At 44.8% G+C, this 25,822-nt stretch overlaps 1 protein-coding gene and 1 pseudogene across 1 annotated transcript; both read right to left on the bottom strand.

The window, feature by feature from the left end:
* Positions 1 to 25,822, bottom strand: part of LOC121492027 — a 332,162-nt pseudogene that overhangs the window by 99,658 nt on the left and 206,682 nt on the right.
* Positions 2,272 to 7,380, bottom strand: CRNN (cornulin). Its single transcript, XM_041757249.1, has 3 exons — positions 7,268 to 7,380; positions 4,874 to 5,024; positions 2,272 to 3,741 (listed from the first exon to the last, which is right to left on the bottom strand). The coding sequence occupies exons 1-3, from the start codon at positions 7,312 to 7,314 to the stop codon at positions 2,563 to 2,565; spliced, it is 1,377 nt and encodes a 458-aa protein (XP_041613183.1). The 5' UTR covers positions 7,315 to 7,380; the 3' UTR covers positions 2,272 to 2,562.

Genomic DNA, 25,822 nt, shown 5'->3' with positions numbered 1-25,822 from the left:
GCTAGATCCTATTTCCTCTACAGCTGAAGCTTTGCAGCTCTCTGTGGTCAGTAGAGTTGGTGCCTGTAGGGGGGATGTGCTGGTTTTCTGGGGGAGGGGCCTGCTGCTCTGATTCTCAGGTGGTCTTGCCCTAGTGTAGCTGCACCTGCAGGGTGCAGTGGAGTGGTGCTTGGTGTAAGTGGCTTCAACTTCCACCAAAGGCACTGTATTTCTCACTAAAGTGGGTCAGTGCTCCTAGGTGGGGGTACAAATGGTGTTAGCCCACTCTCTTGTCCCCAGAGTGGGGCATTTGCATCTGCCATTATTCAGGAAGGCTTTACAGAAGAGCAACAATCTTCCCTCTTGTGTCCCTGACTTCTGTCAGAACCCTGCCTTCAGGGAATCCCGGGTGGCTCAGTGGTTTAGTGCCACTTTCGGCCCAGGGCCTGATCCTGCAGATCCAGGATTGAGTCCCACGTCGGGGTCCCTGCATGGAACCTGCTTCTCCCTCTACCTGTGTCTCTGCCTCTCTCTCTCTCTCTCTTTCTCTCTGTGTGTGTGTCTCATGAATAAATAAATAAAATTTTAAAAAAAAGAACACTGCCTTCACCCTATCTGTGTCTAGGTTGTCTGTCCACCTGGAAGGCCATGCTCCTGTGTTTTATCTCAGGCACATGGGCTGGGTTTTAAAACTCCAAATTTTAGGGATCTGGTGGGGCACAGACCAGTGCTGATCCTCTGAGGAGGGTCTCCGTGCACCAGGGCTGGTGCTGGTTTGTCCCTGAAGGCAGTTTTAAGAATGTGCAGGTGTTTGAAGTTTAAAATTCAGCAAAAAACTAGTGTCCAGGTTAGCTCCCCTCAGCAGGTGTCTCTACTCTTATGGGGCTCATTGGCTCATTTGTCCCCAGACAGGCCATGCCACCTCTCCCAAATGCACTCCAAGAAGAGGAACTATCTCTCCTAGCCACACTCCCCGCTCCTGGGCCTCTATCCTTCTCCACAGAAATGCCTCTACACCCACCAGGCTTTACCCTGGCAATCTCACAGACTTCTAAAATGTCAGACTTTGAGCTCTGCTGCTTGTAAAAACTTGCAATAATCAGCCCCTCTTGTTTTCCCCATCAATGATTTTGGAGAATTGTTTTTCTTATGCAATGCCCTGTGCCCTGTTCTCTTTCTCTCTCCTCTCTATCTGATCAGGGCTCCCTCTCCTCTACAGTCTCCATGACTCTTTTATCCCTCAAATCACATTTCTGAACCTCCTACCTTCCACGAGTGGCCTCTTCTCTCGCTCTAGTTATGCAGTTTGTTCTCTCAATCCCCAGGTAGATTTCTTAAGTGTTCAGAATGATTTGATGTTTATCTAGCTGTGTCAAGGGACAAGGCAAGCATAGGGTCACCCTACTACTCCACCACCACAACTTCTCCCCCACCTAAGGGTTGTTATTCACCCTAACACATTTTGTTTTCTCCTTAGAGATTGCCCTTACTTCTTGTAACACAAAATGAAATGGAAAATATTCTTTATGCAGGATCTAGTTATTTTGTTGTGGAAGGCCCTTTAGAGTACCTAGTCTGCCACACTATCAGAGGCAGAAGCCCCCATAAGTTTTTACACAGTTTTTGTAGCCTCCACTAGAAACCTGTGGACCCAGAGTCTCGTGTTATATGAATAAAACTATATTTTAAAAACTACGTCTGAGGTGATTGTGACAATAAACCAGAGTTAAAATTTCTACCCCATAACTTTTTCATATCCAGCTAATGAGACATAATGAGAGGTCAGAGCTGACACACAGGAGGAGCCAGGTTCTGGTTCCTGGTGCAGTTCCTGGTAGCACATGCCTTTCCCTTCTCGCTTACATAGTCCGCAGCAGCCTTCTTCCATTTATTAGTAACCTTAAGTCAGCCTTCTTATATGAACTTACATGTGAACAGAGACTTAACACTCTAGAATTAGAATGTTACCTACCTACCTAAATCCTGCTTGTCTTTTAAGAGCCTTGCAAAAAAGCCTTTTCTGGTTGAAAACTTTTATAATCCATCTCTACTAAGTATAAAAATATGATATCTGCTCTTTTCACATGTTTATAACTCTTGGAATATTGTGCAATATTTTCTCAACCAGTTGCTCTTCTAGGGTAGGGACCATGTCTAGTTCATTATCATGGCTCTGTAGCCCTAAGTCCATCATGTCAATAGTGACTGAAAGGGACACAGAGCTGAGTTCCTTAGGAAAGTTTTATTGCTGCTTTAGGATAGATGGGTCAATGGACAGATGGAAGAGATAAAAGTAGCTCTGAAAACCCCCACAAACTGAGGAGAATTTAGCACAAATGGATGACTGGCTCTGTGTCTTCCTGTTTATGAGAGTACTTGCACAGTAGAGCAGATGAGAAAAGAGTTTAATGTAGAAAGCACCTTGCAGAAATGTTATCATTGAGAAAGACCTAAGAGAGAAACACCATGATTAAGAGCTGATATCAAGAGACATGCCAACTGGAGTGGCCAGGGCCGGACAAGCCAACCGCTCTGCAGCTGTTTTCTTCTGGTACTGGGCATTGGAGTCTGGGCCTGGAACACTCATGGCTTGTTGCTTTTGAAGTAGGAATATAGCCCCTTGGCTGTGAGGCCTGGTTTCCCTTCTGACTGAGCTGCCTCCTGGCCCTGGGCTGTAGGTATACCAGTGCACAGACTGCCCTGGTCCTGCCTGGGAATCTCCATCTCCCTTGTGTGGTCACCTACCCACTCCTGGGTAATCACTATGGGTTCTCTCTCTCCCTGCCCTCCTGTCACACTGCACCTTGGGTGAGTGCTGCTCCAGTCCTGTCTGCCTGTCAGAGTGCTTGCCACAGCCTGGGCCTGTTCTCCCAGCTTCCCCTCTCCTGCCTCGTAGTGGCTCACTTGTGTCCATCTGTGACTACTGCCTGACTGTCTCTGAGTCTGTCCCTCATCTCTATCCACTACATGCCTTGCAGTCTGGCTCCTGTCCTGCTCCGTGGCCTGTGCATGTCTCTGGGTTTGTGGCCCTGCCTTTGTCTGAATGTGTCCTCCTGTCACCATTTGGCTGGTCTGGCTCTTATCTTGACCCTGGACCCCAGTCCCTCTGGTCTGGCCATGGGTAGACTCCTGTGATTGGGTGCTAGGGCTTCTTATCTGATGGCTCCTGTCCTGCTCCATAATCTGGGTCACCTCTGTCTGTGTCACTGTATGGGTCACATCTGTCTGAGTTCTAGTTCCAGCTCCAGTCACTGGTTCACTTGTGTGTTGGGCTCTGTTCTGTTCCCTGGTCTGTGACTGTGTCTCTGACCTCCTCTGTCTGATCTGGTGACTCTTATCTTCTCCTAGTCTCTCAGTCTGCTGCACACGCCTCCCAGCTTCTGTCTGCTGGCTCTCGCTCTCTTGTTTCTGAGATTCAGACTGCCTGTCCTGGCCCCAGGTTTGAACCTCAGCCCCTGCCTGTCCTCTGGAGACCTGTGTGCTCTGTCCATATTGGCTACTTCCGCAATGCTGTGCTTCCCTGGCCTGTCCCACCTCAGCTCTCCTGCTCTGTTCTTTCCCCAGCTCTTGTGAGGCTCCAGTGGGGAGACTTCCAGACACTTGAGATCCACAAGCCCCTGTAGGACTCTCACTCAGTGTCTTGAAACAGGCTTGAGCAACTTTGAACACCAACACCAGGAATTCCTTGAATTCCACAGTCCCTGTGTCATCCTCATCCAGCAGGCGTAGGACTTCATCCACAGTGGCAGGATCCTGGGGTTTCTGTGGAAAAGAGGCCAAGTCAGTATCCCTCCCCTGTGGAAGGTGTGGTTGGGCCACTGTGCTCAGCTTACAGGCTTTCCATACCCAAACTTGGGAGCCCAGCTGTGCTGGCCCATGCCACACACCTGGCTACAGTAGCCTTAACACGAAATTGCTTTTATTGTGCAGTCTTACCCCTCTTACAAGGGTAGAAAGCACTTTTTGTTTTATATCTTCTGTGCCTAGCATACTTTCTGGCCTATAGAAGAACTGGATCAAGATTCAATGAAGAATGAATGAATGATTGAGCTCATAATGATTCTTTGGGCTGTCCTTGGCCCCTGGCCCTGAGCAGGATTCTCTCCAGCAAGCCCAACACCAGGAGAAGCACGACAGGAACATGACCAAGGGGATTCTGTGATCTTCACTAAAGCTCAGGTGTTTTTCCAAGATGGAGTGGGTGGGGTCTGGTGGGACAAGTTGTCTTGAATATGCATTCTGTTGTGTCTATACATTCCTGTCCCTAAGACCATCATCCTAGTTGCTTTAGATGCAAACCAAAGGCAGGGAGAGACAGGGAAGTGCCTCAAGGCCCTGGGTCTGCTTTTGCTAGTGGTTGGGGGTAGGGTGGGAGAGCGGCTTCCAGAGTGTCCCCCCAGCTGATAATAACCAATCTGCCCTCCAAAACTCATTTCTGATATGACCACTCAGCTGATATTTTTGAGCAACTGCATAACACAGAACTATGCTTCTAATGAATTCTTATTAATGGATGATCAAGTTTCTGATAGACATAGGAAGTAGTTACTGTATAAGATTTAAGAAGAAGCAGAAAGCAGCAATTACTTTCATTTCTAGAATATTCAAAGGCTCTGTCTCTCCCTGAGATGTCCCTTTTGAGTTCTTTCACCTTGTCTCCAAATTAGAATTAATTGAAGTCAAGATATTTTCTCTAAGGATAAGGCTTGTCAACTGCTGTGACTGTCTCTTGTTCCTTTGCCCTCCCTCTTTCCGCCTGCACAGCTGTCCAGGAGCCCCAGTGAGCCTGGATCCAGCAGCTGCCTCCTCAGATTCTTGAGGCAAAGCATCTGCAGGCAAATCTGTTTCCTCTCTCTGCTTTCCTGCCCTCCCCACCTGGCCAGGTATGTCATACCACAATGATATCAGCAAACTCGTGTTCCAGGAACCTTTTCAGCTCCCCTCGGGTGAGCACTGTGCAGTTGCCCTGGGTCCTGGCATAGTGCTGAAAGGCTTCGATGATTCCATGAATGTTTCCTAGTAGCTGAGGCATCTTTGGAGTCAAGCTGGAGAAAGAAACAAAGCCCCCATGGGGGCTTCTAAAATCAACTTCAGCATTTCCTCCTGCTTCTTCCAGGTCTCTTCTTGCATATACAGTTCTGCTTCCAGTCTCTATTGTCTGGGTCTTCCCTCCTCCTTTCCTACTTAACATATTTTATGAAGGAGAAGGAGGGGCACACCATGGTTAGGAGCAGGCCTCACCACCTACCTGTCAGGTGACCTCTGGCAGGTTGCTTTGCCTTTCCATGCCTCAGTTTACTCATTGTTAAATGAAGGTAATACAGTATGCACTTGGTAGATTATTGTGAAGATTAAGAGATAATTCATACAAAGCACTTGGAAGATGCTGGCTTATACTAAGTGGCAGCAATTAAATGTAATTATGATGTTATTATAGACATATCTAATATTTATACATCTGTGTAAACTACTGCTCACAAAGCACTTCCATATGCATAATCTCTTGTACTCCTTATTGTCTCCACTTTTTTTTATAGGTGAGGAAACAGGTTCGGAAGAGTTAGATGGTTAGCTCAAGGCCCCACAGCTTGTAAGGAACAAAGAAACCCAAGAGCTCATATCCCCTTTACCCAAATGCAATGAGCCTTCTAGACTTATACAGTCTAGGTCTAGAAGGACAGTCTATCTAGTCAATGCGTTTGTCTTATGGTGTTAGGGTCCTGCTGGGAACACTGACAGGCAGTAAGTAGATATGTAAGTCAACCCTTGCCTCTGGTGGGGCCAAGCAGGAACACCAGAGACCTGACTTCACCTTTCTTGCTGCCTTTTGGATATGTATTCAGGAAGAGGCTGGGCTACCCCCTGTTGGCAATGCTCCAAGTCCTAAGTTCCTCTGAATGTGACCTCAGCATTGGGACCTGTGAGGCAGGTCAGCCTGCCCATAGGTGTGTGGCTCCTGCCAGCCCACAGTGCTGTGGCCTGTGAGGAATGGCTCCCAAATGAAAGGAGAGATTTCCTTCTCATTAGCCAGGGGTCTGGGCATAGCTTGAAGTGAGTCTTGGTTGTAGCTGGGTGGGCAAGAGACAAAGGGACATGGAGGTGCATTAAAGCAGAAGCCTCAGAGACCAGAAGATGGAATTGGAGATGGCAAGGTTCAAATGCAGGGGGAGATGGAAGGCTGTATAAGATGGAACACTGGGAGAGGGTGCTGTGAGATGGGAAGGAGAAGGCATAAGAGGAGGGAGGCCTGAGTACAGAGATAGGACAGTGAAGAGAGGCAGGAAGGAGGAAGACTTGACCTTGGGGAAAGTGGGACAATGTGGCGAGAAGGATTTTAAAGGCTACCGACCTCAGGTGGGCTCTTCAGGAAGCGTCCTTTCTACCCTGCAGTAGTCAAAACTTTCAAGCCGACTTTGCTTTTTACACCGAAGTACAAAACTCAGACTATTGTATCTCAACAGAGAAATAAAAAGATCCTGAATTTTTGTTGCTTACTACATAGCAAACCCTAACCATTGTCCTCTAGCCAGTAAAAATAATGACTTTTTAGTTATCCCTCACATCTCTTTGGATAAGTCTATGAACTCATCTTGCCTAAATATGGCCCTGAGGTGGAGGAGGACCACCATGTAAACCCCTTCCTTTGTGATAAGTTTCAAGCCCATTGTCAGGTTGGCAGGAGTAACCTGATTCTAGCGTCATATACTCTGAGCACTGCAAAGAGGCTTAATTTAAGAATAAGACATCTTTGATGCCCAGGAAAGCACATGGGTGGTTCCATTGCTGCTGCTAAAATAGGCTTTGGTGAGAGAAGCTGCTGCCAGGCTAGCCATAGGGGAGGAGGAAAGATCCCCATGGCTTCAGAAGAGCATCCTCTCCCACATGCACACGCCCAGTTTGCCTGAGGCCCAGTCAGAGCAGATACTTTCTGCCCACAGCCAGCGCCACAGACCTATGGCCTGGATCTGACAGCCTGGTTTTATGAGCTCAGATCACCAAGACATTGAGAATGAGAAAGAGGTTCCTCAGGAGGGCACTTACCTAATGTACAGGCAGGATGAGCAAGTGGCTGTTAGGAGGTATATGGAGTACCCAATCAGCAGGACAGGAACCTTTTATAGCAGATTTAATGGAGGCTAGTGTTTTAGATAGGTCATCCCCACCCCATGGGAAGACTTGATTCATCCAAGCCTCAGCCAAGCCCAGCCCAGCCTAGCCCCACTTCCCTTTTTGTCTGTTTTACCTGCTGACAAGTGGCTGTCTTAGGTTAATGAGAAGGCTCTCTTACCATACTGGGTGTCTTCCCTGAGTCCCTCTCTGGGTCTGTCTCCTCATGTTAGGGAAGCTCCTTTGTGATGTGATGGGCTCAGCAGTGTTTCACAGGTTGGGGCTCCTGGTGAACATTCTTCATCTCCATGTGACTGCAAAGTCATAGGACTCCTTTTATTTTTATTTTTTTAAATACAAACATTTAAAAACATTTCCATCTATTGAGGGTAATCCTTTCCAAAGTGGTCACTTTGGGAAGTTACACATGTTTTTCTGGCGATGTTGCCATTACATTGAACATTCCTCAAATTCTTGTTTTGGAATTGCTTTTCAAAATGCCAAATTTATGAGACATGCAAGAAATTAAATTTCATTTCTTTTTGGTTGGGCCTCATTTTTTATTAAAACAAAAAAGGTTAATAGCATCTGCAGCCCCCATCCTATGGGTAGGCAGCATTTTACAGCTGGTGGGAGAAGAAGCTTAAGATAATTAAATGCAACCCCTTCATTGCAAAGACAGAGAAGTCAACTGGTCAACCAATCTGCAAATATTTATGGAGAGCTGACTCCATTTCAGACAATGGACTAGGTTTGAGGGAAACAATGTGGAACAGGATGCCAGAAGTTTCTACTCTTACAGAGGTTGTAACCTGGAAGTTCCAGGAGAAAGTGCCTAAGAGGCTAACAGCATTGGCAATTACTGCTTGCTTTGCTTTGCTTTGACATCATTTTCATTGCCACTTCATTTTGTTGGATCCTCACAACTAAACCCCTTTTATAAATGAAGACACTGAGAACCTTGGAGAAGCAGCCACTCTGAAGAAGGGATGGGTGCACCAGAGCCCTCAATTTCTAGCCACAGTTTCCTTATATTACAATGTGGCAGTTTACAAATATCAAATTTGTTCTCTGTGGATGAAGAACAACCATCCTTGAGGGTGCTAAGAAGGAAGCATTTTGAGCTCTAAAGCCAAGTCCCAAAGGGGCTCCTAACATATATTTTTGCAGAAAGTATATGTAGCTTCTGGAAAAGCATCTTCACAGTCCTCATTTACTTGTCTGCATGCAGCCCACAGGAAAGGCAATGACAGGAAGGAAAGGTTAAGGGCCTTGGCTGCAAAGACTGGCAGAGGGAGGGCAGCCCTGCAGTCACAGCACAAGCCCCAGAAAGGGACACAGAGCACAGGATGAGATTCAGCCTGAAGGAGGGGCTGTCTGCATGGAGTTGGGCTGTTTCCAGTCCTTGGTGGGATACTCCATCTGAGAGGTTGCTATGGTAACTGGTCAGTTCAGAGAAGGCCAGTGTGAGTGGGGGAGTTTGCGAAACAAGAGGGTGTCCTGCAGATTAGAACTTCCTGCTGTGAGTGATGAGCTAAGCCTTATCTGAAGGGGCTTTGAACCTCTAGAAAGGTTTGGAAACTATGAGAAAGTAGGTTTGGGAACTAACAAGCCAGATGCTTTATCTATGAGTAGGTATCATTGCATCCAATTTACTGATGAAGAAACTGAGGTACAAAGAGGTTAAGTGAACTACCCAAGGTCACATACCTAGAAAGTAATAGTGTTAAATTTGAACTCAGGTCTGCCTGTCTTCAAAGTCTGTGTCTTTCTCTGGAGTAGCACTGAGCCTGGGGAGGTGGCTGGTGTGGGCAGGTGGGGTGGGAGAGGTGAGGACATGGAGGGATGGGACTAATAGTCTCTGAGAATGTAAAAGTGTTAGTTTGTGAAGTTTGTGAAGAGTTATTACAAATGAATGCCTTTACTTAGTAGTTACATCCTCTAGATCTCCTGGAGGCAGAGAGAGGCCAGGGATCTTGTCTGAAGTTGAATCAAACTCTTACCCTACTCAGTTTGCCTTGGAATAAACAGGACTATCTCAACAAAACAAGCTCAGTTTTGCACTTTGATTCCTTCATACATACTCACTCAGAAATTGTTGCTGATGTTCACCTCATTTATTTCTATGAGTAGCTAACAGCTCATCTTCACTATACTTAGTGAGCTACAAATGAAGAATAAAGATTCTGCTTCCTAGGGAATCAGTCTAGTTGGGAGAACAGGACATAAACCCTAAAGAGTTATTTAATAATGGAAGACAAGGTATTGTAAAATGTAAATCTGTAAAACCAGTCACCTTTACTTGTACCCTGAAGCACAAAATGGTGACATGGGACAGGGGCCTGGGAGTAGGGAATGATTGGAGAGTGGCTATTTGAATTACCCCCCCCCCAAAAAGCGGAAGGTGGAAAAATTCCATAATCTTGGGTTTCACCCTCAGAAAAGAACAAAAACAGGTCTGAAGCCAGAGAGCTGTTGCCTGCAGTATCACGTGTGGTGAGAGAAGTCACCTGTCCATGCATTGCCTACACATCCTAACTAAGAGACAGGGTAAGGGAACAGCTCTCAGAGGGAAGAATAACAGTGGACAGTTCTGGGCCTCCTTATTCTGTCTCTGCCCCAAATGTGGTCGCTCCTCCTGAGCCCACCCCATCTGGGCCCTGGTCAGAGCATCCTGGAAACTCAGATGCTCAAGTTCAACCCCGGATATGGATTAGGCAGATACCAGGGTCATCCTTGTTGACATGGTTTGCAATGACTTAGTATCTATTACACATTCTGGGCTTAATCCCTGACCGACAGGTGGCATTGGTCATGCTGTGTCTCTGAGTCCTTGAAGACAGTGAGCATGTGACTAATAATGTCATTACCATTAACCAGGAAAGCTGGAAGTTGTCATTTGTAAAGAAGTCTGAATTTCTCAGAGCTAGCTGTTCATCCCAAAGGCAGAGCTCCTAGAAGAAGCAAACCAGAAGGTTCCAACCTCTTTCCCATTGAGAAAAAGGAGAAATATTGTGGGAGGTGGTGGTGGTGGTGGGTGTTTCTTCCATTTTCTGCCTCTTCAATGCTCAGTAGTCTGCATAGTTCTGGTGGCACCAAAGGTTTGTTGATTTAAATGTAATGGAAATAGACAAGACACTTCCTAGCATGTCTTTACTCCTGTCATAATCCCTGGTCAAAATTTGGACCTCCCTAGAGATCAGAAAACTCCCTTTCCCTGCTGATAAGCTTGCAGGGCACTGGCTTCTGAGCAGTGGGCCTGGTCACCAGACACATCCACATGGGACACTAAGTCAGAAGTGTGGGGAGTGAGGAAGTAGGTGCACAGAGAGAAGGCTGTGGTAGAGTGAGGCCTTTGGATCTGAAGGTGATGCAAGACAGTGGAGTCTGTCTTGGAATAATCCTGTAGCCTGATTTGGGGCTTTAGTTCTTCTGTGGAAGCCTCTAAATTCAACCCATTGGTCCTAAAATGGTTTTACTTGCTTTCAGGTAGGCCTTCCAGCCAATGGGTCTGTGCAACACCATTCTATCATATTCCGTTGAAATATTCCATCAAATATTTTCTTTAACAGGTGGGGGATTTTTCCTCCTTCGTTAACCATGTTTAAAGATTGTATGATATAATACCCTAAATTTAATCAGGAAATATAAAATAAATGTAGTACCAGGAATATTTATGTAATAGAATTCCATATAGTAGTGAAAGTGGAAAACTGTTATAGATAATAACATGCGTGACTCTCACAAACATAAATTCCAACAAAAAAATCCAGTCACAAAATCTACGTAGTATGAGTCCATTTATAGAAAATTAAAGCAACAGCAAAACCAAACCATGGTGTTACACATGAGAATATTAACTTTGGACAGTCATGAGTCTAGCTTCTGGAATGCTGATAATGTGCTGTTTCTTGATCTGGGTGGTGGATACATTAGTGCATTACTTTGTGAAAATTCTTACATTATGATTTGTGCACTTTTATGTATGTATTTTACACTTCAATAAAAAGTTTTTTTCCCTTGTGAAAAAAAAATTTGGACCTGCCATTTCCATGAAACCCCAGCTCATGCTGCCTTCTTCCTGCCTGCCAAGACTTCCTCCTGCCTTGAATGAGTTCTTCTCCTTCTCCTCCATGTAAATGGCCTCAATCCCTTCAAAATGATACAAATGCCACTAATTCTCTGATATATACCCATATTATCCCAACCATGTGAGATCCCTTCTAGACTGGGCCTCTCTTTGAGGACAAGGCTGGTTTACAAGTACATGTGTACTGATTTGATATGAAAGCCTGGTCCATTCTTCCGGAGAACAGTTTTCCCCTGCAACTGTGAGAACTGGGTGATATGTCACACACACCATGCCTGGCCTCATATTCCATCCCATTAAAGCTACTGGGCTTCATCTTTGCACTCATGGGGATAGTATGGGAAGGCTCAGCATTTAAGGCTGCAGGAGATCCCAGAACCAAACTGGGGCAAAGCTCCAAGGCACCTCTCACTAAAATGAACTGGATTTGTGCTGTCCCTACAAACCCCACAAACCTGTCTGTGCTGGCCTCCAATGGGGTTGGTCAGCTTTGAACTATTTCCTCCTTCATTGATCAAAGTGCCTACCCTTCCCAGGAAGGTAGCCAGGATTAAAAGTGAGCACAGGGGATGACAAAGGGACAACTAGGGTGTACAAAGGTGAAACCCATTAGGAGTGAGTTTGGGGGCCTGGAAATACAGTACTAATTTAATGGGAAGAGGCTGAAGTGTGGTGTGCTGTGGACTTGAGGTCATTCTAGGGCCACTGGTTATTGGAAAATGTCACATTCATTGTCTTCAGACCACTGTGATGTTAGGAAGACAAGAAAGCACACAGGCATGTTCTTATCTCTGAGAGTGTAAAGGACTAGCACAGCCCCGCAGCATTACTGGTTCCCTGGCTTCATGTGTTTGCTGAGTCCCTGTTTCCTTATCTATAAACTAGTGACAACCTCTGTTTGTGTCACTTGGTTATTATGAGTTAAGAATATGCACCCAGTGTAGAAGTGCCTTCTAAACCAATGAAATCTAAAACCTGTGTGGTTTATTATCATTGTCATTTGGAGTAATAGTGAATAGTCCATTTGAATATAGACAAGAGGGTCCACTTCTGGATTCTCTATTCTGTTCCATTGATCTATGTGTCTGTTTTTGTGCCAGGACCACACTGTCTTGATGATCACAGCTTTGTAGTACAACCTGAAATCTGGCATTGTGATGCCCCCAGCTATGGTTTTCTTTTTTAAAATTCCCCTGGCTATTCGGGGTCTTTTCTGATTCCACACAAATCTTAAAATAATTTGCTCCAACTCTCTGAAGAAAGTCCATGGTATTTTGATAGGGATTGCATTATGGGACACCTGCACCCCGATGTTTATAGCAGCAATGTCCACAATAGCCAAACTGTGGAAGGAGCCCCGGTGTCCATCGAAAGACGAATGGATAAAGAAGCTGTGGTCTATGTATCCAATGGAATATTACTCAGCCATGAGAAACGACAAATACCCACCATTTGCTTCGACGTGGATGGAACTGGAGGGTATTATGCTGAGTGAAATAAGTCAATTGGAGAAGGACAAACATTATATGGTCTCATTCATTTGGGGAATATAAAAAATAGTGAAAGGGAATAAAGGGGAAAGGAGAAAAAAGGAATGGGAAATATCAGGGAGGGAGACAGAACATGAGAGACTCCTAACTCTGGGAAACGAACTAGGGGTGGAGGAAGGGGAGGTGGGCGAGGGGTGGGGGTGACTGGGTGACGGCACTGAGCAGGGCACTTGACAGGATGAGCACTGGGTGTTATTTTATATGTTGGCAAATTGAACACCAATAAAAAATAAATTTATTTAAAAAAAATGAATATAGACAAGAGGAATGTACACAAAATTAGTGCTCACATGGATCATTCATTCTGCCCTTTTAGGAAGCACTAATCTATAAATAATGGATAATGCATACACCTTGGAAAAACCAAAAATAGAAATTAGAAAAAACACAGTAGGTGATTATTCTCTAATGAAGGTGTGTTTATTTTCCCACAAAAGGATTTACCACAGACTCCCTTTACTTACCTTTCTATTAGTTTATACACTATTAACTATTTCAGAACAAATATAAAGCTAATATTTATTTAACATTATATTAACATTATTGGCAGGTCTATCCAAAGTGAATTATGAAACAGAGGAAATGATATTCAACTTACACAAATTTGTGAGGCAAAAGTGACATGGCCTTACAGTGAGTGTGCATCCAGTTCTCATCATGCATTGCTGCCATGGGGTTCTCTGGGGCAGTGACAAACCATCTGGTACCCAGTCCTCCCACCTGAGTGCTAAGAATCTGCTCTTACTCCCCAGTCCAGAATTGAAGGCTTCCAATGCTTGGTGGCATTTGCAATTACTGTGAGGGTCCCAGGTCCACATGCCTGCCCATCATTGCTGCATAAGGAATTCCTATCCTGCACAAATGTCTGCCATTGTTTTCCCAACATGTGCTAGCCACGGGATCAAGACAGAAGTCACTTTCTTCCAAGTCCAGCAGTGTGGAGTCCCTCACCCACCATCTGTGTGAATGGGTCATGGGCAAGGCCTAAAGCTTGCAAGGCTGAATACTGACAGTGGCCGACTCCAGGGAGCAATCACCAGAACCAGCAGCGAAACCTTCATTCAGGTCTGAACACTGATTGTGTGCTGGGTCCCCACACCCACTATCTTAACCTCTCACAAACACTCTGAAAGCATCTTCCTCTTCTTCCCCTTCATCCCACAGGAGGCACCTGAGTTTCAAAGACAGAACATGGCCAAAATCACACAGTTTTGAGTGGAGATAGGATAAGACCTATGAGTTTTTTTCCTGGGTATATGGGCCTCTCACCACACAGCTGCCTCCATGGAGTGTTGGGAGAAGATGGGAAACTGAGTGCTCCGTGCAGTAGATAATGTGTTTTTGTTAGCATGAAGCCTCTTCCATAGCCTTCTGAGTTGTGTGGGAACAAGGACTTAGGCAAAAGGTCACAGAGGAATATTAGCATGTGACAGGGAAGCCCTATAAGAGGGCGAAATCCTCAGAAGCAGCTTCCTGAGATGTGGGCATGGTGATAGCATTTGGGATCATATGGACAGGTTTAGCCTCTTCCTTTGCTATCACCAGCCAAGAATTGGGCCTCCCTGCTTGCTTCTGCATTTCTCTCTCCTTAGCTTGTCCTTGTACAGGCATGACATTTTGTTGTTGGTAAAATGGAAACCAGGGCTTCACATGCCAACTAATCTACCACTCATGTACTCCATGACTTAGGACAAATCCCTTTAACTTCTCTAAGCCATGGCCTCTTCTTTAAAAGTGGAGCTTATAAATGCCTCGTCTTTTATGAATGGTTTGTAGATTAAATAAAATGATGAGTCTTAAACATTTTTTTTTGTGGAGACTGGTAAAAAAAATAGTCTTTCAGTAGATATTGAGGTCTGATGTCAGTAATAAAGATGGGTCAAGAACATGATGACAATAGAACACCAACTATTCACGATTGGGCTCAAGAGGGATTGATATGATCAAACAGAAAAACCAGAGGCTCCTATGGTCATGAAGGAGGTTTATAATAGTTTCTAGAATGTAAAACAGTTGAATTATGAGTGTATGTACATGTGTGCACATCTGTTGAAGATAAATCTCAAGTTTCAACATGGGTTTCACTGTTCAGTAGCAAAATGGGACCAGAAATAGTTTGAACTACAAATTGACAAAAATTCTGAACCTTGGGTAATTGCAAATAAAAAGCCAGACATTCTCTGTAATTTCTATAACAGCTGTGGCACAAGGATGTGACATTCTGGAGGTATATTGATGAAGAAGAGGTTCAGCAGGTGCCACAGAACCAAAATAGCCTGAGAGGGAAACCCAGAGAGGACCACACCTGCAAGGCTCACTCATTCCTCTGTGAAGAGAGAAGCCACTTAACCCTGGAAGCACTTTGTGAATTGTTTTGTAATTTGTTATGAATGCAATTTTATGTTAATCTTTTTGTCAAAGTTCAAATCATTTATACAATAATTTGGGTTCCATCATTTGTAATAAGCCATTTTGGTGTTCATAAGATCTGAGTTAAAAGAAGCTCTGTGTGTTTTAACAGAGTCCTGAGCATTGAGTAGGGCCCTTTGGCCTCTGTTTTGGGCACCAGATCTGGCACACTATGTATGCAGTCTGTATCTCTCCCAGGGCTTGTTCCTGTCTGGATGTGCTGCATGTTTCACAGGAACTTCTCCCAAAATGCAGCTTCCACTTGGCTTTTCTCTTTGATCCTGCTGCCATGTGTGTAAAACCAAGCATAAACCCCTGCAAGGTGTGAGGTGAAGTCCTCAAGGTAAGCCATCAGGGGAAGTTCCGACTCTGCTCCATCATGAAAGGAGTGTTTTTCCTTTGTTTCTCACACGAGGAAGGCTGTGTTCTTACACACTTCCAGGCACTAATAATCCCTCTGACTGGTTGTTTTGAGCATAACTGTTCCTACAAGCAATAAAGATGATATGGACACCAATAATTATAGACTAGCTTATCACCCCCCGGGGGGCTGTGTAGATGGATCACTGTTTTGGAATCATTCTCACTGGTTTCTTCACATGGTCAATATATTAGCTGGGGTTCTCCAGAGAAACAGCCAATTCAGAGAGTAAGTATAATCATAATACCAAATTTATTGTGCTGTATGAGGATTAAATGAGTCAGTTTTCATAGAGCAATGAGATTAGCCATTGGCACCTAATAAGAGTTTTACATAGATTAACTCATTAAATCATTACACAATCCAGTGACGTTGGTACTAATTTTCTTTACTCTACAGGGGAGGAAACTAAGCCCAGATGGCTGATGTGGACAGCAGAAGATCACACAGCTATTAAGTGGCTGAGCTAGGATATACAGCCAGGTAGTGTCTTGAGAGTCCACATTTTAACCCCTGTACTATACTGCTGCTACCCTATATTGGGATGAGGAGAAAAGGTGGGTAAGGAAGAAGAAAAGCCTAGTCTTTCCCTCCCAGAAGTTAAGATGACAGTCAGGCTTCCTTCATGCTTCTCGGCCCCTCCTCACTTAGTCCCCTCCAGCCACACCTCCTTCAGGAAGTCTTCCCAGAGGATCCTCACCCATGTGAACACTCCTATTTTCTCCATTTACTTTGAGCTTATGAAACTAGTTTTCTGCACGGTGCTTTGTAATGCTTTGGAAATTATTGTTCAATTTGATGGGCAATTATTAAATACCTAGAACATAGGGCTAGAACCACAGGTATGTAGACATGGATATAAAACATAGTTTCTCCTTCCCAGGAATTCATAACCTTTCAGGGATGTGGAATAAGACAGACATATGGAATACTATTGACAGAGAAATTGAGATCAATGTTGTAAAAGAAATATGAACAATGCACTAAAGAAGTGTAGGGGAAATAATGGTTAGTTTGGACTGGGGTGGCTGGCTTTGGACAGCTTCACAGACTCCAGGAAGGAATCAATGATGACTTCCAGTGGCATTTGAACTAGGTCTTAAAGGCTGGCTAAGAATTTAAGAGGTATAGTGTGGTGGAAAAGCAATCAGAACAGGGTAAGGCAACACTGTTGGTGCTATGGTAGCCCCTTTGTGGTTGTTATTCACAGGAGTAGGAGCTCCTGAGACTTTTTCAAGTGTTTGCATCTCAGTTGAATCATCACCGGAGACTCTGACTTCTGTGCTCTTATTCTATATTTCTTCAGGCTGATATGTGGCTCAGAGTTCCCTTCTTCTTCAGGGAATCAACTGTCTTCTGATCACATGCTTGCTTGCACTGCTCCCATTTCCCTGATCTGGCAGGAGCACCTCTCTGGGCTGAGACAGCAGAGCTGGGCCCTGTGCCTACACTTTCTGGCAGCACCCAGAGAGGCTGTTCCCACTCCCTGGCCCCGGGGGGAGCTGTGTTGCTTCATGTTCTGAGACTGGAGACCTCATGTAATTGGTGCCAGAGGCTTGGGGTTAAGATGAAGAATTGAGACACTAGACCACCTCTGAATAAACAGGGAACTTTCCCCAGACAGTAACTTCATTTGTCCATCTATCCATTTATCTATCTGTCCAACAAACACTTGTTTAGCCTCTTCTTTCTGCTGGGGATCTAAAGGCCAAAAGCTTGCAGCTCTTGCCCTCAAGTTCAGAGTCCAGAGACATGTGATCACACGATTATAATACTAAGTACTCTGATGAAGGAAGCACAGAAAAGGGATACCAAATCAGAACTTGGGTTAGAGGGCTGACAAATCTTGAACAGAATCTCAGTGGGCAAAAAGGTGGTAGAAGAGGTGGTGCAGACAGGAGTTATAGTAGAAGACAAAGGTATGGGGTACCCAAGGCCACTTTTGCTGGTGCAGAGACAACCCAGCTATGTGGCTAGAGGAGGCAGTGTGGCTGGAGGAGACAGATGGAGTCAAATCATGAAGGTTCTCCAGGGACATGCAATAGCATTTCGATGCTACCCTTGGGGACCTGAGGGGTTTTGAATATAAGAAATGGTTTGTTTAATAGAGAAAACACTGTGGTGAGGAGAATGCTGTGTTGGCGGAAGAGTGAAATCCAGAAGACCAGTTAGGGTTAGGGCTGCTGTTTTCAGGGAAGAGAAGTTTAGGACCTGGCTTTGGGGAAGGGGACTAGAGAGGAAGAGAAATTTGGGAGGTTCAATGGGTAGAACTCTCAAGAGGGTGTAGGGGGACAGGGAAAAGTCAGTGATGATTTCTAGTGGCCTGACTTTGGCCATCCCTTGTCACTGGTCACTGGTGATGTTCTTACTGGGATGGAAAACAGGAGGAGGAGCAGGCAAGCAGCAGGCCTGGGGCAGAGATGAGTTCTGGGTAGGTGAGTTGAATTAGTCAGATATAGGGTACTGGAGCTGAAGATTCACCAGGTCCTAAGGTAGATATCTGGAAATCTTCCAGACATAAGCCCTAGGTAAAAAGCAGAGAGCATTGGGCTTGAGTGGTGTGTATAAAGCAGATTCTAAAGAGTGATGGAGAAGGACAGAAAGAGTTGCATCAAGGACAGGGTACAACTGAGGCTTGTATCAAAGACATGGAGCAAAATAGAAAAGTTTCTTGGAATTGGTGTGGCTGGCCCCAGAGACAGAAAATCTGGAAGAATAGAAGTCAGAATGCAGTGGGTTGAGGAGTCAAGGAGAATGTGAAGGCATCTTTTGCAGTAATTTTGGCTAAGAAGGTAATGAGGAGGGTGGGGAGGGAGAGGCCAGTGAGGAAGCAGGAAGCGTTGCTGTAGAATGGGAAGAGCTTGATGTGCTCTGACCTGGGGAGTGGGGTGGGGTTGGCGGGTAGTATCAGCAGAGAGAAAAGCTAAACAAAAGCTGTGTCTCCAGCTCAGTGGGTCCCAGAGGTGCCCCTGGGCCTCAAGGGCACAAGGCACCCCAGGCGCTGTGAGTAAAGCAGCCTTCCAGAGGAATGGTAGACAGACTGGCCCTGTGCCCCACCCAGGCCTCAGCCCCTTAACACTCCATTAGAGGCTGTGTTGGGTCTTTGCTCTCACAGGTGGCCCTCACTGGCAGAAAATCTCCCTTGGGATCCAGCCAAACCTCCTCTTGGCCCCAAGGCTTCAGCCTGTACTGAGCAGCAGAAAGCTTTCCTTGGGTCTCTGCTGTCAGCAGTTGTGGAGGAGGGGCAGCCCAGGGTGTGGTGGAAACCTCCTGCCCTTATTCCGAGCCAGGCTGGGGGCTGGGCTAACCTGGCTGGGGCCTATGGCCAGGCTGCCACCTGGCGTTGAGGGCTGGATGTACAGCAGGAGGGCCTCTTAAGGATCAGCCCTGAGCCAGGGATTAAAGAAAGAGGAAGAATCTTCACTTGGCAGAAGCTTTTCATCTTGATGAAGTCCTAATAGTTCATTTTTGCTTTTGTTTCTCTTGCTTCCAGTGATGTGTCTACTAAAAAGTTGCTGTGGCTAAGGTAAAATAGGCTGCTGCCTGTGTTCTCCTCTAGGATTTTGATGGTTTCCTGTCTCACATTTAGGTCTTTCATTCATTTTGAATTTTTTTTAAATTAATTTTTATTGGTGTTCAATTTAACAACATACAGAAAAACACCCAGTGCTCATCCCGTCAAGTGTCCGCCTCAGTGCCCGTCACCCATTCCCCTCCACCCCCCGCCCTCCTCCCCTTCCACCACCCCTAGTTCGTTTCCCAGAGTTAGGAGTCTTTATGTTCTGTCTCCCTTCCTGATATTTCCCAACATTTCTTTTCCCTTCCTTTATATTCCCTTTCACTATTATTTATATTCCCCAAATGAATGAGAACATACACTGTTTGTCCTTCTCCGATTGACTTATTTCACTCAGCATAATACATTTTTGTTTCTGGTGTAAGAAAGTGGCCCAGTTTCCTTCTTCTGCATGTTGCTATCCACTTTGCAACAATCAACAAAACTAAAAGACAACCTACAGAATGGGAGAAGATATTTGCAAATGACCTATCAGATAAAGGGCTAGTTTCCAAGATCTATAAAGAACTTATTAAACTCAACAGCAAAGAAACAAATAATCCAATCATGAAATAGGAAGACATAGACACGGCCAACATGCACATGAGAAAATGCTCTGCATCACTTGCCATCAGGGAAATACAAATTAAAACCACAATGAGATACCACCTCACACCAGGGAGGATGGAGAAAATTAACAAGGCAGGAAACCACAAATGTTGGAGAGGATGTGGAGAAAGGGGAACCCTCTTGCACTCTTGGTGGGAATGTGAACTGGTGCAGCCACTCTGGAAAACTGTGTGGAGCTTCCTCAAAGAGTTAAAAATAGACCTGCCCTACGACCCAGCAATTGCACTGTTGAGGATTTACCCCAAAGATTCAGATGCAATGAAACGCTGGGACACCTGCACCCTGATGTTTCTAGCAGCAATGTCCACAATAGCCAAACTGTGGAAGGAGCCCCGGTGTCCATCGAAAGATGAATGGATAAAGAAGATGTGGTTTATGTATACAATGGAATATTACTCAGCCATTAGAAATGACAAATACCCACCATTTGCTTCGATGTGGATGGAACTGGAGGGTATTATGCTGAGTGAAGTAAGTCAATCGGAGAAGGACAAACATTATATGGTCTCATTCATTTGGGGAATATAAATAATAGTTAAGGGAATAGAAGGGAAGGGAGAAGAAATGGGTAGGAAATATCAGAAAGGGAGACAGAACATAAAGACTCCTAACTCTGGGAAATGAACTAGGGGTGGTGGAAGGGGAGGAAGGCAAGGGGTGGGGGTGAATGGGTAACTTGCACTGAGGGGGGCACTTGACGGGATGAGCACTGGATGTTATTCTGTATGTTGGCAAATTGAACACCAATAAAAAATAAATTTATTATTTTAAAAAACCTTGAAATTAAAAAAAAAGAGGAAAAAACAGAAAATCTGCAGGGAAGCCTAGCTTCAGGGTGGGGTACACCATCATGAATCAGAGAGGGAGTGTATTTCACGTGGTGAAGATGTGCAGTGAAGTTACTAGTTAGTCTGAGGCCAGAGGCCAATAAAACTAATAGCCTACAGTTACCTGTACCGTCTCCCATGTGACTCTCTAGTTAGTTACCATCATTTTCCCAATTTTACAGATGGGGCTTATCCCTGGAAGGCTCAAAAGTTTTGTCCAAATGGCAGAGCTGGGATTTGAAAGGGGCTTTCAGACATTGAGAGGGGGTCAGTTGGGGGTGGTAGTGGGAGTGGGCACTGAATTTCATATCAGGTGCAATCGGAAGCATGTAAGCATGAAGTATGGGAGGGTTTGAGCAAGATAAATGATAGGGATCTGTGTTTTGTTGGCCTTAAGGTAGAGAATGAGGCTTGGATGTAAGAAGCCCCCTACTACCCAAGATGAGTGTGAATGGCTGCTGGGCTTGAAGAGAGGTTTGCCAGGGAGACAAGCCCCTGCAAGTCCTGCAGAGGAGCCAAGACAGAGGTTGGCCCCAGAAGTCAGGGGCCTTCTGGAGGGGGACGTAAGTGGAGGCTGACAGGACAGTCAATGACAGGTCCATTAAGCATGCAGTCTGCTAATCAGCAGTTAGAATGGAGGATCCAAGACGGAAAAAATGTACCAGTGAGTGGATGAGGTCCTAAGAGCAGAAAACATCAGGGGAATTGGGACCAGAGAAGAGAAAAAATCATCCAGCTCACCTATTGACAGGTACCAGCCATGCCAATCTGCATCTCCCAAAGTTGCTGCTAGGAAGGGAGACCAAGGGACTTCTGGGGGATGCTGGTCAGGGGTGGGTGGGTCTTGGGTTCAGAGCCCCTAGGGAGAAATACAGAATTGTTTTCTTCCCACTTGCCTGCACCATATTGTAGAGGTGTAGGGGCAGCAGCTGTGGGCAGGTAGTTAGCTGATCCTCTGCTAAGAGTAAGAAGGAAGAGTCTTGGTGGCACCTGCCAGCTATGTCAATCTGCATCTCCCAAAGCTTCAGGTTATGGGCTCTACGCCCGGTACTGTTTCCAATTTCTACCACTTCCTAATTACTCTCTTCTGTTTTTGTTTTTCTCTCAATTTCTCTAATAATATTCCCCTTGACAAAAATTCCCCACTTCTGTTTTCTCTTAACAATAAGGTGGAATCATTTGTCCCCATGTAGGACAGGTTAACGAAAGGAACAGAACATCTCTAGGGGCTCAGGCTACAGGTTTGAGTGGGAAGGCAGGTGAGCTGAGGTGAGCAGACAACTTGGAGAGAAGACTAGCAATGTGGAATCTGTTCTGCTGACAATGTCACTGCCCTCACAGCATTCCTCAAAGACCTCTGCAATCCTGTCCCCTTCACCCTTCCATTGTCCCACCAACCCCTCTTCCCACACAAACTCAACAACTCCTTGCTTTCCCATTCAAAAGTGACTAACTGGGTGAATAGCAAACAAGGTCCTAATACTAAAATGACTATTTTTTTCTTTTAATAAAAATCTGGCTATAAAGTAAGACAGACATGTTTTGGGAAAGCCAGAAAGCATAATGCAAGTAATGGCAATCAGGCTTTTTCATTAATTAAAATTAACAATCTCATATCATTTCTGATGACTACTACGTTCTTCCCACTTCTCTTCCCAGCCTTTAAAGGGTCCTGGTGCTCTGGTGGCTTGTCTACAGTGAGTTCTCAGTCAATATTTGTGGGGTGGCTGGTTGTAGACTGGCATGTCCAACGGGCTCCACATATCTTGTAAACATTTGAAACTATGGTATGTATTGGCAGTGGTAGCTGGCCTGTGACATACTGGCTGGGTATCTGGTTAGATTCCACATAGACTTGTTTTGCCCAGGCTAACTGGTAGCTTTCTGTCATGACAACAAGCTCAACCCTGTAGGAAGTGGGTTTGGAGAATGCTTCCAGATCACCTGAATGTGAGTTGATCCTGGGAGGAGTCAATCTCTCCACAAGCAGATGCTGGGTGCCCACTGTGTGCCAGGCACTGCGTGGGCTATGGGCAATATAAAGATGAAGGTTGTTAGAGACAGGATCCACATGCTTGTTGGAATGTGACCTGATAAATATGGTCCTAGAGTTAGATACAAAACCCTGAGGAAGCAAATGGGAATGGCTCTGGGTATAAGTCATTCCTGGAAGGCTTTATGGAAGAGGCAGCATGAGAATTGGGTCTTGAAGGGTGACTGGGGTATTGTTGCCCGGGGGACTTTGGGGCCAGGTGGAGAGAAGTAGGGAATTCTAGATAAAATGAAGAGTAAGAGCAGTGAGCTGAGGTGTAAAGGCTAAGGATCTTCTGAGGCTTCCATGTTCAGATACGAGCTGCACCATTAACAAGAGTGGCTGCTGCCTCAGAGACCCCATGTGAGCAGCGATCTTCCCGAGGACTGTGCAGGGCCCTCTCCCTCAATCCTCCATGCTCTTCCTTGGGTTTACCCAGCAGGGAGCAGCCATGTGTGCCTGTGCTGTTAGGCCCAGCTATAATGCCTCCTTTCCTGCAGCCTTTGGGATTTTGGAGACGGATGTGACTGCTCCCACATCTGGACTCTCACTACACCTTGTCCTTACCACTGTCATGGCCCCTTTCACAGCAGTTGTCACTGCTTTAGGGTCTGTTTTCTTCACTAGACTATGTGCACCTCAGGCAGGAAATATGCTTGGTTCATCCATGCAGTCCTAGCATCTGGCATCAGACCTCACAGAAAACACACACTCAATAAATGTTCAGTTCTTTAGCTTATTCTATGAACACATCCCAGTCACTCTTCAGACTCTGGCTCAGTTTCCCCAACTAACCTCATTAGGGATTATGGTAGGGCCCTCAGCAGTCTGCTGCAGGGTGAGAAGGTTCAGCATAGATTGCCCTCATTAACCTCAGTTAGTATTTCATTGAGAAGATCACATTGAGGCTTATGTAACAAGAGTCCATTATTTAATTGATTAAAACAGGTTTTAAGTTGGCAGCTTGATAAATGCATATTACACAACCTCTCCCACTCCACCTATATGACTGGCAAGCGACAGATTTGGGTGTTTCAAATGCCTTGAAGATCCTGCTTGAGCCAGCCAGCTGGGTGCTCCTAGGATAGTGAGGACACTGGTGACAAATGTGACCTGATTATTTAGAGCCCTTTGTTACTAGGATGGGCCTTGGAAGCCTGACCAGTCACTGAACTGGCTGTCAAACAGCCCACCAGGGACTGAGAGAAGATGAAAAGCACATCTCCTCTGTCCTGTCTTATTGCATCATTTACCCCATTTGGGAACCTGCACCTTGACTTTTCTACTAAGAATCAGAACATTGTTATAAATATCTATTTCCTATAAGGGAGTTTTGTGAGGAGGCCTTACTAAGGAAGAGTGGATGGATGAATGGGTAAGCAGAAGGGTGGTATATATGGATGGACAGATAGTAAATCATTCAAATGGATAGACAGGTAGATAATAGATCAGGTGGATGAATGGATGGATGGATGGATGGATGGATGGATGAGACGTCAACCCAAGCTTATGGCTCCCCTATGGACATAAAGTCTTCTAATTGTTGAATTTCTGGCATTGCTGGCAGATGCTGCCATAGCAGTACCTTAGTTTCTTAAAGTTTGTTGTGAATAGCTGAAGAGCTAAATATAAAGAGACAGCTCTCCCATTTATTTCTCATTAAACTACAATAAATTGAATGCAGCTGATGCATCTTCAAAAATTTGCTACCTTCCAAGACTTTGAAGCATGAAGATATCTATCCTCCCCTCTCAGAATTGATGGGGAGGCCAAAGAGGACCGAGTGAAATAAACCTGCAAATAGAAAACCTTAAGAAAAGTACAACTATAAAAATAATGTAACAAACAATAAAACAACACTGTAAACAGTTTGAAAAATGGAGAACAAAGAAACCCCTTCATAAACCCATCATTGTAGAACAAGCCTTGTTGTTTTGTGTGGCTGTGTTTCTGCACAGGAACCATACATAGCTTCAATCATCATGCACATGAATACCTTCTGTACCCTACTTTCTCCACCTCAGATGCTGTCATCAGCATTTTTACATATTGCCACATAGCCTTTATAATTACTTCAAATGACTGTGAAATATTCCATTCATTATGCTACTGCTGAATATTTAAGTTTCTTATATTTTTCTCCTTTGCTCATTTTCATGAATTAACAAATATTAGGTATTTCACTTAGTCCTTGGCAAAATGCATACACTTAGTAGGTACTTTATTCCTTCGCATCTCTCTCTTTTATATATCTTCATTCTTGGGCTTTTCCTTAGGAAATTTTTCTTAGGATAAATATTAGTTCAAGAATTTAAACAACTGGATGGCTTTTCATGCATATTGATGCCATGTTGCTTTATTAATAACCATGTTGGTAATATAAATAGATCTACAATTACACATATGATCTCATAAAATCCTCTCAACACCTCTAAGGGGTAGTTATTACCCCATTTTTTATGAGAAAGAAGAAGCCCACAAATGGAAGTAATTTGTCTAACATCCATGTCTGTTTTGTTTTCTTTCTTTTCAGGGACTGGTGCAGTATCTGGCACATAGAATGACTTCAGTAAATATTTGCTGAATGAAGTCCACAGGTGGCAGTGCCATGATTAAACTCAGATCTGATTTACTTCAAAGCTTGTATTTTTTCCCTTAAACCTTGCCAATTGGCTTTTGACATTCATTTGGGTGGGGGGTAAGATATCACCTTACCTTTTAATCGAGGACTCAGACTTAATGAAGCATTCATTCAAGCTTAGGGCAAACACGTGAGAGCAAATGGCATGCTGTGGGTGAGAGTTTAGGACCCTAATTGTAGTTAACTGTACCTGCCTGACTTCTTCCTGAGGTCACCAATGCACACCTATCATATAATTTTAAGAATAATGCCATGGGAGAGTGGTCCTAAGTGCTTGGTAGCCACATTGAATTCAGAGAGCTTGTTGTTGTCTTGTGGCTAAGGGACCTGGTTATACCTTTACAGAAATGCTGTACTCATTGAGATCACTCTAACATCCAACTGTACAAACTGAGGAGGCCTAGGGGCCTTGAGTCCTATCCTTCCTAGTTTCAGAGGATGCATCCCAAAGAGCACCAGCCCTGAGTCCTGAGTTGTCATTTCCTCAGGTTGTATCATCCTACATAAGGCAGAAGCCTATGTCGGATTTCTGTGGCATAGGATTAGTGTTTTGACTGTCAAAAAGGTTCTTCAGGTACCC

This window comes from Vulpes lagopus, chromosome 5 (genome assembly GCF_018345385.1).
Source record: "Vulpes lagopus strain Blue_001 chromosome 5, ASM1834538v1, whole genome shotgun sequence".
Classification (NCBI taxonomy): Eukaryota; Metazoa; Chordata; class Mammalia; order Carnivora; family Canidae; genus Vulpes; species Vulpes lagopus.
The sequence above is the reverse complement of the archived record's forward strand: the minus strand, read 5'-3'. Positions and strand labels throughout refer to the sequence as shown.